The sequence below is a fragment of the Pituophis catenifer genome, unplaced genomic scaffold, assembly GCF_029215685.1.
Source record: "Pituophis catenifer annectens isolate HBS135680 unplaced genomic scaffold, rPitCat1.0.hap2 SCAF_6, whole genome shotgun sequence".
In the NCBI taxonomy this organism is placed as follows: Eukaryota; Metazoa; Chordata; class Lepidosauria; order Squamata; family Colubridae; genus Pituophis; species Pituophis catenifer.
In genome coordinates this window covers 72,946,246-72,963,824 of record NW_027256886.1, presented here as the reverse complement: position 1 = coordinate 72,963,824, position 17,579 = coordinate 72,946,246, and the positions used below count along the sequence as shown (strand labels likewise).

Here is a 17,579-nt window from a genome sequence, read left to right as displayed (position 1 = left end):
CAATGGCTACCAGCGCGCAGGCGCAAAGCGCGACGCGCACGCTCAGTTAGTGCCTCGGGAGGTACTCTTCGCCTCGCCAAGCCGAGGAGCGCTTAGCTCCCTGAGGGAGAGAAACGAAGGCGGACGCGCCATGGAGCCGCGGGCCTGGCCGGGTCTACAAACGGACGGCCGGGGCGACGGCGGGCCTTGAGGGTTGAAGCGGGAGGCGTAGCCGTCGCGGCTCTTTTAAAGGACATGGCCACCGAAACGCCTCGCCGTGTGGAGAACCGGGAAGCCGAGCGGTTAGAAGGACTTCCCGGCTCGGCGCCGGCGGGGGCAACGGCAGCGAACGGGGAAGAGGTGGAAGCCACGGCGCGGCTCCTCGAAGGCTGCGTGCCGCTTTCTCACCAAGTGGCGGGGCACATGTTCGGCAAGGATAAGGGCGGTGAGTGGCGGGAGGAAGAGGAGGAGGAGAGGCGAAAGTTTGACCTGTGTGCCTGTCGGCGGGCGGGAGGTAGCGGTCTGGGGGTCTCGGGGTCCCCCTCGCCGGCGGTGTACCTTCCTCCGGTCTGCTGCCGGGAAATCATTTTTGCAATGAGGGCGGCAGGCAACAACGGGAATTCTCGGTTTCCCGACCGGCCACCAGCTCATCTTTCTCCTTGGGTTTCTATCCTCTCTCTCCTCTTTCACTGTTTTTGCATATAGAATGGAATAGGAATAGGGAATAGGATAGGAATAATTAGAAAAGAATGGAATAAGAATAGGAATAGGATAGGAATAATTAGAAAAGAATGGAATAGGGAATGGGAATAATTAGAATAGGAATAATTAGAAAAGAATGGAATAGGGAATGGGAATAATTAGAATAGGAATAATTAGAAAAGAATGGAGTAGGAATAATTAGAATAGGAATAATTAGAAAAGAATGGAATAGGAATAGGAATAATTAGAATAGGAATAATTAGAAAAGAATGGAGTAGGAATAATTAGAAAAGAATGGAATAGGAATAGGAATAATTAGAATAGGAATAATTAGAAAAGAATGGAATAGGAATTGAATTGAATTGAATTCTTTATTGGCCAAGTGTGATTGGACACACAAGGAATTTGTCTTTGGTGCATATGCTCTCAGTGTACATAAGGAGGATAAAATAGATTCGTCGAGAATAAAGATACAACGCTTAGTGATAGTCAAGGTTACTAATAAGCTATCAAATCGTACTAGGAAACAAACAAAAACGATATAAATGGAAAGATACATGGTTGACATGGTTATAGTCATAAGTGGGAAGAAATAGATACTAGTAAGGAAGAAAAGAATAATACAGTCTTAGTAAATTATTTGACTGGTGGGAATTAGTTGTTAAGCAGAGTGATGGTATTCGGGGGAAAAAACTGTCCTTGTGTCTAGTTGTTTTGGTGTGCAGTGCCCTATAACATCTTTTTTTTCAGGGTAGAAGTTGAAACAATTTATGATGCGGGTTGCAAGGTTTCATCGGGGTGGGGGGGAAGAAGAAAGAAAAGAGGACCGGGTGGATGGGGGAATAGCTGCCCCGGAGAGCTGGGTGGCACCCAACCAACCAGTCTTTTATGGCATGTTTGCATCACTATTTTGCGATCCTAAAACAGCTTCAGGGCAGCCTGCGTGTCCTGGACAATCCTGCCAGAGCTGTGGGGATGTGTTGGGCAAAAAGAGTGAGGAAGTCAACAAGGGAGTGATTTTCGTGGGTTTTGTGGTTGAGTCATCCGGTGGAGAAGAAAGAAAGAGGCTTGTCCCAAAGGTTTTTTTACTCCAAGATTCAACTGGACTTTCTGGTTTTTCTTTGAAGTTGTTTCACTTTTCATCCAAGAAGCTTCTTCAGCTCTTGACTGGATGGTGGGTTCCCCAGAGCTGAAGTGAAACATCTTCAAAGAAAAACTTCAAAGAAAAATCTTCAAAGAAAAACCAGAAAGTCTAGTTGACTCTTGAAAAAAAGCATCTTGGAGACAAACGTGACCTGGATGACTGAGAATAAATATCCATAGACAAGAAAAAGGCTTGAAGCAAGATGGTGAGGCAAGCAAGATGGTTGAATAGGGACTTCCAGTTGAATTTCCTTGCTGAATTTCCAATTGAAATTCCAGTTGAATTTCCTTGAGGAACCCCATAGCAGCTTCTCTGACACATTTTATTTTAGCTCACTTCATCGGATGCATAGTGTGGCTAAATGGATGTAGGGTTTAAATTGGGATGAGGGTGAAAAGGAAAAGAAAGAAAAGACCAAGTTGGTTATGTAGATGCCAGGGGGTTACAAATGCATTTAGTCCTCATTATATGACCACAATTGAGCCCGACATTTCTTTTGCTAAGTGAGACAGTTATGTGAGTTTTGGCCCATTTTACCACCTGACTTGCTACGGTTAAGTGGGTCACTTAAGTAAGTAACCTGGTTGCTTAAGTGAATATGGCTTCCATGTTGACTTTGCTTGTCAGAAGGTTGCAAAAGGTGATCACATGGCCCTTGGGACACTGCAACTGTCATAAATATGAACCAGTTGCCAAGCATCTGAATTTTGATCATGTAGCCATAGGGATGCTGCAATGGTTGTAAGTGTGAAAAATAGTCATAAACCATTTTTTTCTTGTAACTTTGAACAGTCACTAAACAAACTGCTGTAAGTCGAGGATTACCTGTATTCTGTATTGAATGAATGTTTTATTAAATTCCACTGTGGGTTCAACAATTTCCACCTCACCATCAACCTTGACAGGTATATATAGAACAGGTAGAAGTACTTGTACTTTGTATTTGATGAATGTCTCATCAAATTCTCTTGATTTCAACAACTTCCATTCCATTCCATCAACCTCAGACTTCACCTATATGCAGACTACATAACTTCCTTGATGTCATCATAAATGCTCATAATCTGACTTGCATGTAACCTGCAACTACATAACTAGCCTGTCTTCTCCTTTCTTCATCCAATCCCAGTTTAAATCCTTCAGTTTAGCTACTCTGTGCATCTAATGAAGTGAGCTAAAGCTCACAAAAGCTTTTTCCTTTTAATAACCGTTGTTAGTTAGAAAGGGTACTCACTTTTTCTGATTTTTTTAGTAGGCTAAGGTGACTGGTTTTCTATTTTCAGGCAGAACTACTTGCATAGTTTTTTGCATGAACCCAATACCAAACCCATGAAATTTATCACAGTAATTGTTTCAGCAAAATTTACAAAGAAAAGTAATTGAAAAGTTATAAGATCTGAAATTCATGTAAACCTGGCTTTTCTTCTAGCCTTTTATCTGTTTATCATGTTATTTATAATATGATAGTTTATGGTAGATATATTTTCATTTTTAATATTTATTAATAGATATAATAGACTGATATGTTTGGTTTCCCAAGAAACAGTTTAATCCCTCATATGATTTCCATACTGTGTTTGCTAGGAAACCTTCTATGCCTGGTCTAAATGGCAGGGAATTTACTTATTTCTCTGTCTCCCACAATGATATTTTTAAAATGGCTTCAAAAGTAATGCTACTAATTCTCCAGGAGAAATTATAAAATTGGTTATTTGGTTAGGAAATATACCTCTTGTAGGTTTCTACAGGAAGCAGAAAAATATAGGATAAGTAAAGTGCTTTTTTTTAAAAGGAAGGATCTATTCATGTGTTAACTGAACCAGGTTGGTTTGTTTTTATCTGGGTGCTTTCTGTCTTACATAAATTTGACATGGGTGGGAGTGACCAAGAGGAAGAATGAAAACAGGGAGTGGGAAGAAGAAAATAATGAGCTATTAAAGAGACAGTCTTAGTTGTTTTTCACAGTCAGTGAACTTCAAAAGGATTGGAAATGTTCTCATAAAACAACAAGTGAAAGAATACTTGCATGCCCATTTAGAAGAATTTTTCAAGCTGTAATTTTTGCTTTGTCCATTTTTCCTAGCCTACTTTTTATAGACTTACAGTGTCTCAGATGGAACACTGTAAAGCAACAATTTAGAAAGAACTTTAATTAGCCAATAAATTGCCACCATTTGAAATACAAACATTTTATTAGCTGCAGTCTCCAGAAGAAATGTTCCTTGCTACTGTTTAAATTAATCCTCATAGATTGGACTCGGTATTTTGTCCAACAGAATATTTGTTTAAATTATCTGCCTGTAGGAAAAGTGACACCATTTTTGTTTAAGAGTAAACATTCCTTCATGTTGACCTCAATTGCTAGGAATTTTATGATAGAAACCATATAAAAGGGTTCCACCATTGCTTTTTTAGGATATGTTTTTCTTCTAGTGTAACCTACAGTTCTGTTGTTTCCTGTTGATCTCTTGCATGTCAACCTTCTTGGCTTTTTGAAATCAGCCAGGATTGTGTGGCTGTAGGTACTACTATAAACCATGAGTAATAAGTTTACATTTGGGGTGCTATGAAAGCCAGTGTATATAGTTTTCATTGTAGAATTAAACTATATTACCAGCTTGGTTTTTAAAAACTTTAAAAATTATGGCATTTGGGATTATGATGATAGGATTAAAAATGCACAGAGAATAGATTCTTAATTCTCAGATGCCAAAGTGATAGGTGGAAAACATTTCTTGGTTAGAGATGGGGCCTGATGCTCTCTATGGTTTTCCCTGCCCGGCAAAAGCAGAGTTATCCTAGTTCTATGATAATGTTAAACTATTGTGTATAAATCTTTTAAAATAAAGTTATGAGAAAGAATAAATGTTAATATTTATATGTACTGCAACAATTATAAATTGAAAAAATACCACAGGTCACTATTGTAACCTGATAATATTGTTACAAAGTTCAGTTATACCTGCAAAATTTAATTTTTATTATGCTCTCTTTAGTTATAGAGTCCAAAGAGTATTTTTAATAATCATAATACATATATTAAAATAAGTGCCTTGGTTATTTTTTAACTATGGGTGTAAAAGTCAAAGAGCCAATTTCGATTAATGATTAAGGTGTTTGGACTAGTGGTAGGAAAACCTGGATTTTAGTGCTGCCTTAGATGGAAACCAAATGGGAGGCTTTGAGACGCTCAGTCTCTCTTAGCTCTAGGAAGAAGGCAATGTAAACTGCTTTTGCAAACACTGCCAAAAAATTGCATGGACTTTTCCATATAGTCACCAGGAAGCAAGACTGACTTGAAGGCACACACATGATGCAAGATCATTGTTATTTTTTTTAAAGAAGAATATGGTTTCAGTTAGGTTTATCTAGCTGCATATTATATGCAATTGTGTGGTAGGATCTGTGTAGTGAAACTGCTGACTAACCTTGAATCACTTGTGGGGAGGAAGTGGCTGAAGAGAGATTCTCCTTAAAACTTTTTTTCAGTATTCATCAAGTAGCTACGTATGTAGGGTGTGCTTTAGTCAGGTGAGATTCCTGTGTATAGGTAAGCAATAATAAAAATATCACTCTGATCAGCTCATTGTGTTGTTTCTGGTTCCTTATGCCTGGTAATTTGTTTGCAACAAGTAGGATTTCTAATGCCTAGTGTTCACAACATCTGGGATAGCGGAGTTCTAATCTATGAAATTTTATATGCCACAATGGCTAAGGTTAACGTTAAGATTACTATTTGGTTACTAAAGTAAATCATGAACATTTATTTTTGCTGTAACAAAACATAACATGCTGTCTCTTTGACAAAATGTGATAATAGAAGAGGCAGGTAGACAAAAAAGGAATGTGGCAGTGGACTTGAAAGTTACATTACAGATGTAAGATTTATGGAAATGAAGGGATGTGCATCACACAGAAATATGTTTCTTCTTTAAGTATGCTGATTAAATGGCCCTCACCTTGGATACAGAGACCCACATCAATTCTACCAGCATTTCAAGATTCAAATGTTGAGGCTGCCACTTAGGAAATTTCTCAGTGAGAGGCAGGAGACCAAGATTTCCAACAGAGAAACTAGGATAAAATAGTACAGTCTACAGAGCACAGCCTATAGTAGTACTGTAGATTGCTTTGAATCAAAGTGGCGCTAACTAATGAACCCATTGGGCTAGGCATAGATCTAACTCAGGGGTGTTAAACTCACGCCGTCATGGCAGTGTCATGTGACATATCGGGACTTTTTTCCCCTTTGCTAAACTGGATGTGGGCATGGCCAGCGTGTGGCGCATCTGGCTCACAGGCTGGGAGTTTGACAGCCCTGATCTAGCTAATGTAATTCTTGTAATATAACTCTTAATGTATAGAATCTGTCCAGAATACAATAGGCTTTAAATATAATTTTTTAGATAAAACAAGCTGCAGTTCAACATCACAGAATATTACCGTTGACACAACTCTTGTTCAGTGCTAAATTTTAACTGAGGTTCTAAAATGTATGGATAGTGGTTTTGATGAAATTAATCATCTGTATACATCTCTATAAAAGGCAGTGCTATGATTTCTCATTGATTATCCAACAAATATTAACAAAAGTTAATATACATTTGTATATTATACGTTAGTATAAAGATACTAAGTATTCAGTATGAGAAAATGAAAGACTGATGTCATAGTTCCTGCTGTTTATAAAAAGTAAGGGGATATTCAAGCTAATCTTAACTAATTTCTGAGCTGCTCGGATCACAAAATCACAATAATATGGAATGTATAAAAGGTTTATAATTAGTAACTTAAGAATTTAATTTGATTTTGAGAAGTCATGACCCAGGTTACCCTAATTTAAATCATGAGATGCACAAAGACGAACAAACTCAATACTTACCAATTTAAACTTTGCCTCTATTACTGAGTTCTCGAAGGCAGCCCCATAAGAGTGCATTACATTAGTCTGAATGGGAGGTGACCAAACCACTGTTAAATCATTGCAGATAAGGCCTTCTGATCCAGAAAATGAGTACAATTGATACACCAGGAAAATGTGTGCAAAGATTCCCCTTGCCATGACTGCTACCAGTTCTTTGAACAAGAAAAACAGGAAAAAATTCCAAATCATTCACCAACTTGGGAAATAGACCCTCACTCAGAATGAAAGATGACATATCTCTGAAATAGGGAGGGGGTGCTCAAAAAACCCACAGCTACTCAGTCTTGCTTGGCTTGAGCTGAAGTTTTCCCTCACCCATACCCAGAGTTTCCAGACCTATTCCTTTTTTTTGGGGGGGGGGAAGAAAGAACCTTAGTGACACCACTTGGTCAGTCTAGGATAGAGTTGCATAGCTGGGTATCATCAGTATATTGATGATACTTTACACTCATATTGATGAATAACCTCACTGCTGCATATAGAAGTAGAAAGGGGCCTTAGACTCAATCTTTCTCTCTCCCTCAACACTGATGAATTGGCCTTGAAAAATGGGGAAAACCACTGCACTATTGCGCCTTCCATTCCCTATCTCCTAAACAAATCCAGGTTACCACAATTGAAAGCCCTGAGAAGTTAAGGAGGGCCGGGATGATTCTACTATCTCCCCCTCCCCGCTTATCAAAGATCATCCACAAGTGCAATCAATGCTGTTTCATTGCTATACCACTAGGGTGTCGAACTCGTGTCGTCATGGCCTCGTCATGTGATGTATCGGGACTTTTTTCCCCTTCGCTAAACCAGGCGGCATGGCCAGTGTGTGACGCATCTGGCCTGCGGGCCGTGAGTTTAACAGCCCTGCTAAACCAGATCTGGATTCAGGCTTGAGTGGATCCAGATAATTAATTTTTTCCAGGGCCTCTGGAACTGTAAGCCAACCCTCTTCTCAACAACTTTCCCAAGAAGGTTGAATATAATCAACAATTTAGGTTATAAAATTGCCATATTTTTGAGATACTTACCACGTGGATTACAGTTAATTCTGTAAGTTATATTAAGTTTCATCAGTAACTTGGATCTGCAGTTTGTAACTAGGTCTGGTGTGTGTCTCTAATCAAGTTGAAAATAATGAGAAACAATGCATCATTTTGTTTTTATGTAGCAGAATTGCATCTTGACAATATTATTGTTCACGAACTCTCAGTGAAGTGAAAGTCCAGAACTAAGGGAGTTTATTAAAGATAAGAAAGGGATTAGTTTAAAAGCATTATTTTACTCAGTATGCGACAGGTTTATTTTGGCCATGGAATGACTGCTAAACTTAAATGCTTCTATCGTAATGCCATGGAATGACTGCTAGACTTAAATGCTTCTATCGTAATGTTGAGTTCTCTCTCTCCCTTACCTTTCTTCTGAGCATTTTGGGTAGTCTCAGAAAACATTTATTCACTATGCTGGAAAAACCAATTCCTATTAAAATTCACAAGTCTGCCTTCCTTGTTTTATTTATTTCAATCAAATAATTAGAAATTATTCTAAATCAGATTTTTTGGGATTTTATGTTAGAAATGCTCTTCTGTGTTTAAATTTCTGTTCATTATGAGGTAAAACTGAAACTATATCGTAGTTTGAAGATCATGAGCATATCGGGCTTTTGTTTTGCTTGTCTCTCAGGCATATTGCAGCATCCAGATGGCACTGTCCTCAAACAATTGCAGCCACCTCCTCGAGGACCCAGAGAACTAGACTTCTACAATAAGGTAAAATAATTCATTTCCTAAAACAACTGGAAGCAATTACATTTTTTGTAGAATCAAACAACCCATTTTGTGTACTATTGGTGTAAACATGTCTTGCATTTTATTTTTGTGCTGCTTTCCGTTTTTATAAATTGTATAATGGTTCTGAAAGCTTTAACTTTTTGGCCTTTTAACTGTTGTATGTCTCTATTCCAAATGTACTTAATCACATTTTTCAATGCTGATTAGAATACCATCTAAACAAATGGTTAGGGAATTTATATGCCATCTTGGGATACTAAAGACTTATGTGTATCATTAAAAGTATTGTTGTTTTGAAACAACTTCTTGAAATTTTTCTCTATTACTTTTGTTGTTTAGAGATTATGGCATTATTTTTTTACTACTCTTCCTTCTGAGAGAACTCAGAATATAGCTCACAATAATACAAAAATCAACCATAGAACTATTAATAAAGACAATAATTAAATCTAAATTAATTTAATATAGTAAATCATTTATCATCAGTAAAATTGTGCTTAGTCTAGTGCTTCTGTTTAGAAAGCATAGATAAGCCTTCTTTATTTAGACAACTATATGTATAGGCTTAACAAGATTTTATATTAATTACACATATAAATTATAGTTACAATTTCCGTGTGTGTCAGAGTTGAACCAATATGTGACATTTAAAATTCATCAAATTTAGTTGTTGAAAACTATTTACAGAATCTGTTATGTATCTGTTATGTATTCCCTATACTAGAGAGTGTTTAGAATGAAAACTTACATTCTGGGAAGAAAAAAAATATTATCAATGATATGAATGATCAATCACATTTCAAAAAATTAAACATTATCAGAAGTATTCATGGCTGTGTCATATGTTTACATAGCAGTTATTCATCAAGATAATTTAATCATGATTTTTTTGTTGGAGTGATTTATAGTGTTCATATCCTTTTATAATAAAATTTAAAAAGGTATATTTAGACATTTGAATGTAAGGTAAAGGTGATACTGTGGTAGAGGCTAGTTTAATTTAGGTTAAATAATCATGTTCACCTATTGCCCCAAAATCATAAAATCTGAGAGACTGTAAGCAACTGTCCTTGAAGTTGTTCGACCCCCGTCTTCCACCCCCAAGTAATATTTAAAATATGAATACTTTTTTTTGGAAAAAATAATGTAAAATCCTTGCTGAGTTGGAGAGGGTACATAATGTGTCTCCCACTGGAATTACCTAGAATAACAGTAGTATGAACTTAGAAAGACCTGTAAACAGTTAAATACTGTAGACGCTCTTGAACAGCTTGCTCTGAAACATTCAGTTCCCTTTTCAAACCAGTTCATGATTCAATTCCCTTTTCAAACAAAAATTAGTCTGCAGCTGACCCATTTAGGATGATTTTCATGCAACGAAGTTTATTTTCTAGGCATGCTGATTAGAATCTGCAATTTCTTTAGTAAAATAATTTGATTCTCAATTTACTTCTGCAGATTGAGAGTTTGGAGAGGAAATTATTTGAAATGAATAAAATAATTATGTTATACAAAGTCTAAAACTTTAACTATTAGGGTTCTAAAATTAACTTGCTAACAAATTTCATCTCTATATCTTAATTTATATAAGAAACTATAAGCCAATCTATATTCTGTCAGCTTTTTATCATCTGATTAGTTACATTTTCTATCAAAAGAACTGAAAACAAGTTTTGTTCAATACTTTTCAGATAGCTTTCTAAGGGTATATGGTTATTGCAATAGAATCTAATTTTTTAGGAGTTTATACAAATTAAAATGTTTAAAGATTCAACTAAACATTTTCCTCATTTTTGTCACATTTAATATTTAGTGGGTCCCCATACTTTATTTGTCCTTACCTCCAGCCAGTTGTAAGGAGCCTATAAAGCTATTTAAACTATTTTGGTTAATTATATTTCAGAAATCTCTCAGGGAATGGTTCTCAACCTGTGGTCCGCTGACCCCTCGGGCCACAATGTTGTCACGAGGGGTCCACAAAGACTTGAAGAAATGTTATGATTTAAATGTTCAGTTAACTCTTGGTGTCAAAACATGGTGTCAAAACTCTTGGTGTTAAAGGGGATCTGTGGTGAAGAAAAGGTTGAGAACCATTGCTCTAGGGAATTGGGCGCTCTGGACTGTGACAAAAACTATGATTTTTTTAATATAATAAAATATGAAATCTGTATTTTTGATAGGAATAGATAGGTTAGCAACTCATTGATTGCCTATAGCTGTATTGTTCATACTGGAGGTAACCCTCATTTTTACTCCTATAAATTTGTTATTTATATAAGGTAAGGTTTAAATTTCCAAAGTTGCTATCATAGCAGAGACCTAGATAAGTTATTACCGGATCCAATGTATTTCACTAACATTTCTTTTATTTCAGGTATTTGCTGATGGATGTGAAGACTCTGTGTTCCTTGAATTACAAAAATACTTGCCAAAATATTATGGAACCTGGTCATTGCCTACTGCACCTAATGGTACTATTGCTATATTCAGTGTGCTAGGCATGAATTTGATGGAAATTTCTGTGGAGGGTTTTAATAATATAAAGAATATTATACATTAAATCCTGTCATATAGAATTTCATGAAAATAATATTTCAGAGCTACTGTACTTAATTAAGTCCATTTCCAATCACCACGATTAAAAAAAGATGCTGAAGCCCTAGAAAGAGTGCAGAGAAGAAGAACAAAGATGATAAGGGGGTCTGGAGACTAAATCATATGATGACCGGCTAAAGGAACTAGTTAAGTTTAGCTAATGAAGAGACGGCTTAGCGGAGACATGATAGTTGAAATACTTGAAAGGCTCTAATAAGGAAGAGGGGGTTGATTTATTCTCCATAGCACCTGAAGGCAGGACAAGAAGAAAGGGGAGAAGCTTGTCAGAGGGAGATACAACCTGGAAATAGAGTAATTTCCTGACAGTGAAAACAATTTATCAATGGAACAGTTTGCCTCCCTGAGTTGTGCATTCTCCATTACTGGAAGGTTTCAAAAAAAGATTGGACAACCATTTGACTGGGATCGTATAAGGACTCTTGCCTTAGGCAGGGGGTTAGATTAGAAAACCTCCAAGGACCCTATGATTCTGTGAGGGGAAGATTGTGTAAATGAAATCCCAGGCTCATGAATCAGTAAGGGTTTCTGGTTTCTCACCATGATTGTAAAACCAGAAGCCCTGCCCACCTTGTTCAGAATTTCTATTAGAAAATAATTTCTATTGTTTCTCAAATTATTTTAATCATTTTTAAATATTATATCTGCAGTGCTATTAGCTGTGGTTAATGTTAAGCAAGATTTGAAATTAGTTGCAAATTTTGGTTAAGAGGAACTATGGCTAGCGACAACTATGGCTAAAATCGATAGAGAAAAGGAGTATGATTGACAGTTAACACTAACAGTTTTCATTCATGAACTGAAGAACTATTGGGCTTTTGGCCTTCCTTTCCAAGATATTGAATTATAGCCTGGTATGATAGCTGTGGTGTATCACATTTTTTTCAGATACTGACAAAGCTGAGGTATCCTTAATTGTTTACAGATTTGTACCTGAAACTGGAAGATGTGACACACAGGTTTAAGAAACCATGCATCATGGACGTAAAGATAGGCCAGAAAAGCTATGATCCATATGCTTCAGAAGAGAAGATAAAGCAACAAATCGGCAAATATCCACTAATGGAAGAGATTGGGTTTTTGGTGCTTGGCATGAGGGTAAGCTGTCTCTTGGATTTTAATTAGAGATGTGAAGAAATGTGTGCAATGTAAGCTCGCTCCAGATGGTTTTCTTTTTTCTTGTGAAGAGAATTAAGGAGTGGTTTGGAGTTCATATATTTTTCTTACATACATAACAGCTTGCACATAGCAGGAAGCATTTCTGTTTTCATCATTACAGATAGTCCTCAAGTTATGACCAAACGTTTAACGACCGCAGTTATGACAGTCTCTTAAAGAATGCTTTACAGCCTGTAAAGCACACCTAGAAAATGTAACTTTCAACATTGAAATAATAAATTTGTGACTTCACTTAGCTGATTGAAAACGTAATGTTACTTTACATTTGTAGTTTTTCTTACACATTGGCTTATACAAGGAATCCTTGTTTAGCTACCACAATTGTGACCAGCAACTCAGTCATTAAGCAAAGTGGTTGCTAAGTAAAAGCACAACTGTGCTTATGATCTTACTTTACTTCCGTTTTCCTTTGCTTTACAGACCTGCAAAGGACCCTCTGTATATGGACAGTTATAAAGTATAATTATCTTTTATTGAAACTGTTGAGTACAGATACACGACAAGACCTTAAATATATAATTTTGTGATTGTTTTGCTGATTATTTAAATGTATTTTGCTGTTTAATTACGAAAATGCATTTTATAAAAGCACAGAATTTAAGCAGGAAATTTCTAGATGTTTTCTAGATTTAAAAAAATGCTACTGCATATGTTATATATGTTTATATTTTTTGTTTATTTTCTGGAAATTTGAATGTAGCAAGTATTCATATTGTTCTCTGAATCAAATTTTGTTTTGTTATGATATTTAGTTAATTTAGATTCCCAATAAAACATAAAGCTATCAATGTTCATAGGGCAACTGATTTGAAGGACTATGTATGACAATTCTTCAATATTGTACACAAAATATTTCATTTGTATTTATTTATTGTTTCTTGGATTCTTCTGTAAATAAAGTATTATGATACTTTTTCAAAAAATACCCTATTCATATGTTTTGCAAAGATCTAACTACCGTATTTTTCGGACTATAAGATGTACCGGAGTATAAGACACACCTTAGTTTTTGGGGAGAAAAATAAGAAAAAAGCTGATTGGGGTGGATTGGCCTCCCAGAATACCCCCAATCAGCTGTTCCCAGAGGTGAACTTTAGCAACAGGTTCGTTGGTTGTGAGCTGTGCGCCTTGCTTTTTTTCCAACCTTTGAAACCTCCGTTTGAGAGGCTGGGTGGGGCTACATTCAGTGGGAAAAAGGTGCATCTTATACTCTGAAAAATATGGTAGGTCTGACTCGTCGAATTCTTTCAGACTTCTGTGGTCTGAAGCGAAATGTTTTAATGTAAGTGTAACATTTAACTAGAATTAAAATGGAAAACAGATTTCAAGAAATGAGTCAGACATTTCTCCTTTCTTTTTAAAGGTTTATCATGTACCTACTGGCAGCTATGAGACACAGAACCAGCACTACGGAAGAGGATTAACAAAGGAAACTATAAAAGATGGTAATCTTTTTATAAAAGCACTGTATTACACATATGGCTTTTTAAAAAGGAACAGCCAGGCTAGAGTTTGTGTTATGGGCTCTGAACCACGTGTGCTTGGTAATTAAGAAAGTAGTTATTAATAGAAAAAATGGAGTTTAATAATGCCAAATGAGACAACGAAGTAGCATGTTTTTTTATTAAAGTTGGGTTGTAAAATATAGTTGGAGACATTTTCCAGTAGTATTTGTAAAAGGGTTTATGCACAAATCTCTTACTGTGACAAGGAGTTAAAAAGACTGGGCATTAATACTGTGCTTTATGTTGAGAAAAGTGTGGTATAGCATTTAACGTGCTGGGATTGGATTGGACAGGCCTATGTTTTAGTCATCCATTAGACATAGAAGTTACAGTTTAGCTGACTTTGGTCCCATCACTTATTCTTAGGACAAGAGTTGCAAAACATCTATATACCAAATCAGTATTGGATTAGCATGAGGCTCCAGAACCTTCAGTGAATTGGGGGGATGCTGCTTCAGAAGGCAGGTGCTGTGGCAGAGAAGGCATGCTTCTGGGATCCCACTAGATGACCTTAGTTGATAGAAGGTGCCCAGAATGCTTCCAATCTGCCTAATCTTGCCAATCTTTTAGCTTTGTTTTGTAAAAAATATATGGACTGCCAGTATATAATGAATCCTGCAGATTGCCTGTCATTTGATGCCAGTGAGAGAAAGTTTTTGAAATCTTTAAAATTAATTGCTCTCTTACAGTGCTGTAACCTGAAATAATTAGAGCTTGCCTTAGGCCCTATTAATAGATACAGAGATTCTGCTTAAACAAAGATCACTCAGAAGAAATTACTATGTCATGTTTATTGCACTCATATTGCACTGTCTTTGAATAAACATGTGAAGTCCTCTAAGATGATGAACTTTTGAACAATAAATGTTGAATCAAATATTCCAATCGATAGATGATAATTAGAAGTGAATTTGAAGGCTTTCTTCCTCCAACACTGAGTTATGGAAGCAAACCATAAACTAATTGAAAGAGATCTCTGCCAAACTCAGAAAAGGGGTTGTTGATACTTAGCAGACTGGAAAGGGCAACAAATCACTGCCAAAAATTTGGCTACTCTCAATTTCTAGTCAGATCGACAGTATATAAATTGAGAAGTACAATACCATTTATACTCTGCCAGGAATGGTTGCCCAACAGAAATCATCCCAAGAACGAGGTCTACAATAATTTGCATTATAAGGAAGACACCCAAAAAGAGTATTATGCATGAGAAGATCTGACGATGGAATCTTCTCCTCTCCAGAAAACATTGCTGTTCATTTCAGGTTTTCTGAAGAATGCCCCAGATGCTGCACTATAGGTGGATAAAATGAAGGGAAATTTATGTTTGGAGAAAAAACATTGAAGGTTTTCAACCTTTAGACCTCATGCTCTAGTTTATGAGAGGCTGTTTTCAAGTGGCTTTAAGATCGCTTGGAAGCTTCAGGTTGTCCAGAACACAGCAGTGCAGGCAATGAAGGGCATACCTTGGTATTCCTATGTGACACCTCTACTCTGTGAGCTGCACTGGTTTGCTCTCTCCTTCTGGGTATGATTCAGTTCTGTTTATTTTCTATAAAGTCCTACATGACAGGGCTAGCTTACCTGAGGAACTGCCTATCTCCCATGGTTTCTATCCATCTTCTACATGTCAAGAGATAGGTCCTTTCAATAATCAGTGTCATCTATTGGGGTCCAGAAAGGTATCTTCTCTGTTGCAACACTTATCCTTTGGATTGAATTTTTCTTGAAATTTTCATGGCTTCCGCCATACTGATGTTTTATCCCAACATGCCAATAAATTAAAGTAGTTCCGTAAGGAGGAATGAGAACCAAGTAGTATCTTTAAACCGTTGTGTGAAGTTGATGAGTTCATACAAGAAACATTTTGCAATCATTGCTGCTAAAGGAACTGCCATCGGTTGCTCAGTCTAAAGCTTCACACACTGTTTCAAGCAATGAGAGTGAACATTAGCTCAATCTATTCAGTAAGAATATATAATAATATTTACCCCAATTTTTTTTTATCTACTAAAACTAAAACTCAGATCACCTTGCAGGACACAAAGCTATAAGGTTGTAGGTAATTCTAAAGAGTTCACGAATTCCTTTGACCATTGTATAAAATTGAGTTGTAGAACCAGAGGTATACATAGTACCATACACTTGGTTATTGTATGAACTTCTGATTATTTCAAGCCTGTCATTTGTCATTTCACCATAAATTTCTGCAATTAATTTTGAAAGTTAAGCATGCAAGTTTAGGGCAGTAATACATATTGCTGAACTTTGTAGTACCAATTTAATCCTGAATTCTGATAGATTAAGATATTTGTCTGCTAATTTGTTTGTTTGTTTGTTTTGTAGGTGTGGCTCAGTTTTTCTATAATGGATTCACCCTGAGAAAAGATGCCATAGCTGTTAGTATTCAAAAGATTAAAGAAATCTTGCACTGGTTTGAGAACCAGAAGCAGCTTAACTTTTATGCAAGTTCTTTACTATTTGTCTACGATGGTTGGTCTCCTTGCTTAAATGATGGCTATCTGGTTGAGAAGAACAAAGTAGCTGAAGACCAAGTGCCAAGTGATAGTACAGATAACACATTGGAATGCAACAACAATATTCATATCATCAATGCCTCAGAAACAGGGGAGGTAGAGACTTCAGATGGCAAAGATTTTTCTAAAACGTATACTTTTCACAACAGGCACCAGAATCAGTTTTTGTTAAGAGACCATCTATGGAAGCGCAGTTCTTGCTTTTCACAAAAACATTTGAATGGAAATGTTATACCTCAGCTGGAAAAAGTTTTCAGCCAAATGCCCACATCTCTTCCAGGAAATGGAGAAGTTGAAGTCCGGATGATAGATTTTGCTCATGTATTCCCTAGCAATGTGCGAGATGAGGGCTACATCTATGGGCTGAAAAACTTAATTACTGTCCTTCAGAATATTTTAGATACCTAAATTTTTGCAGTGATTTTTATTGAGGGCCAAATATAATGAAAAGCAACAACATTTCTGCACTTGTGATCCTTGGTTTATATTGTTCTACATTTTCTTGTCTTTATATTTTTGGTAGAATTACCAGGTATTTTATAATGTTACTCAGGAAAATTACTCTGTAGTTAGTAAAAGAAAAAGCTAATGAGATTTAACTGGTAGTTATAGGAATTTACAGTTAACAAACAAAGCCTATCTGATATTGGATATATCTTGCATTGGTTGAAATGACTGAGTTGTTTTACATTCTTACATATTTTAATTGAAAACTTGTCATGCAGCCATAATGTTGAGCCATATCTCTCATGGAATACTAGAAAATCATTAGAGAATACTAAAATCAGAATTTAATAGACCATTTAGGATGAGGGGGTATCCATTAAATCTAAATTTATATTGCTTTTGTGAATTTACATTGCATAATTACATATTTGACAAATGACGTTATTAGCAGTAAAATAATTTAGCAGAAAAATCCTTCATTTGACCAAAAAAAACCCCTGCATTGGAGTCTGAACAAAAAGTTAGACCATTATTTCAAAACTCCATCTAACGGAAGTCCATTAAACTAAGAGTTTACTGTATTATTCTTGAGTATTTGATATATTTTTAAAACTGGAACTAATAATATTTTTAAGGAGTACATATTTAAAATTTATTCTAATTTAACAGATTTTTTAAATGAGAGATAATCATGTTCTGCATTATTAAACTTGGGTAAAGGTGTTAATCTTTTCATGATCAAATATTCTTACCATGTAATATGTAATATTT

At 36.1% G+C, this 17,579-nt stretch overlaps 1 protein-coding gene across 1 annotated transcript; it reads left to right on the top strand.

Moving 5' to 3' along the window:
- Window positions 1–120: 120 nt before the first annotated feature.
- On the top strand, window positions 121–16,787 carry IPMK (inositol polyphosphate multikinase). The gene is made up of 6 exons (XM_070945857.1): window positions 121–424; window positions 8,421–8,506; window positions 10,902–10,998; window positions 12,066–12,238; window positions 13,683–13,764; window positions 16,171–16,787. Exons 1-6 carry the CDS (start codon window positions 235–237, stop codon window positions 16,767–16,769), a joined length of 1,227 nt encoding a protein of 408 aa, XP_070801958.1. The 5' UTR covers window positions 121–234; the 3' UTR covers window positions 16,770–16,787.
- Window positions 16,788–17,579: the final 792 nt, after the last annotated feature.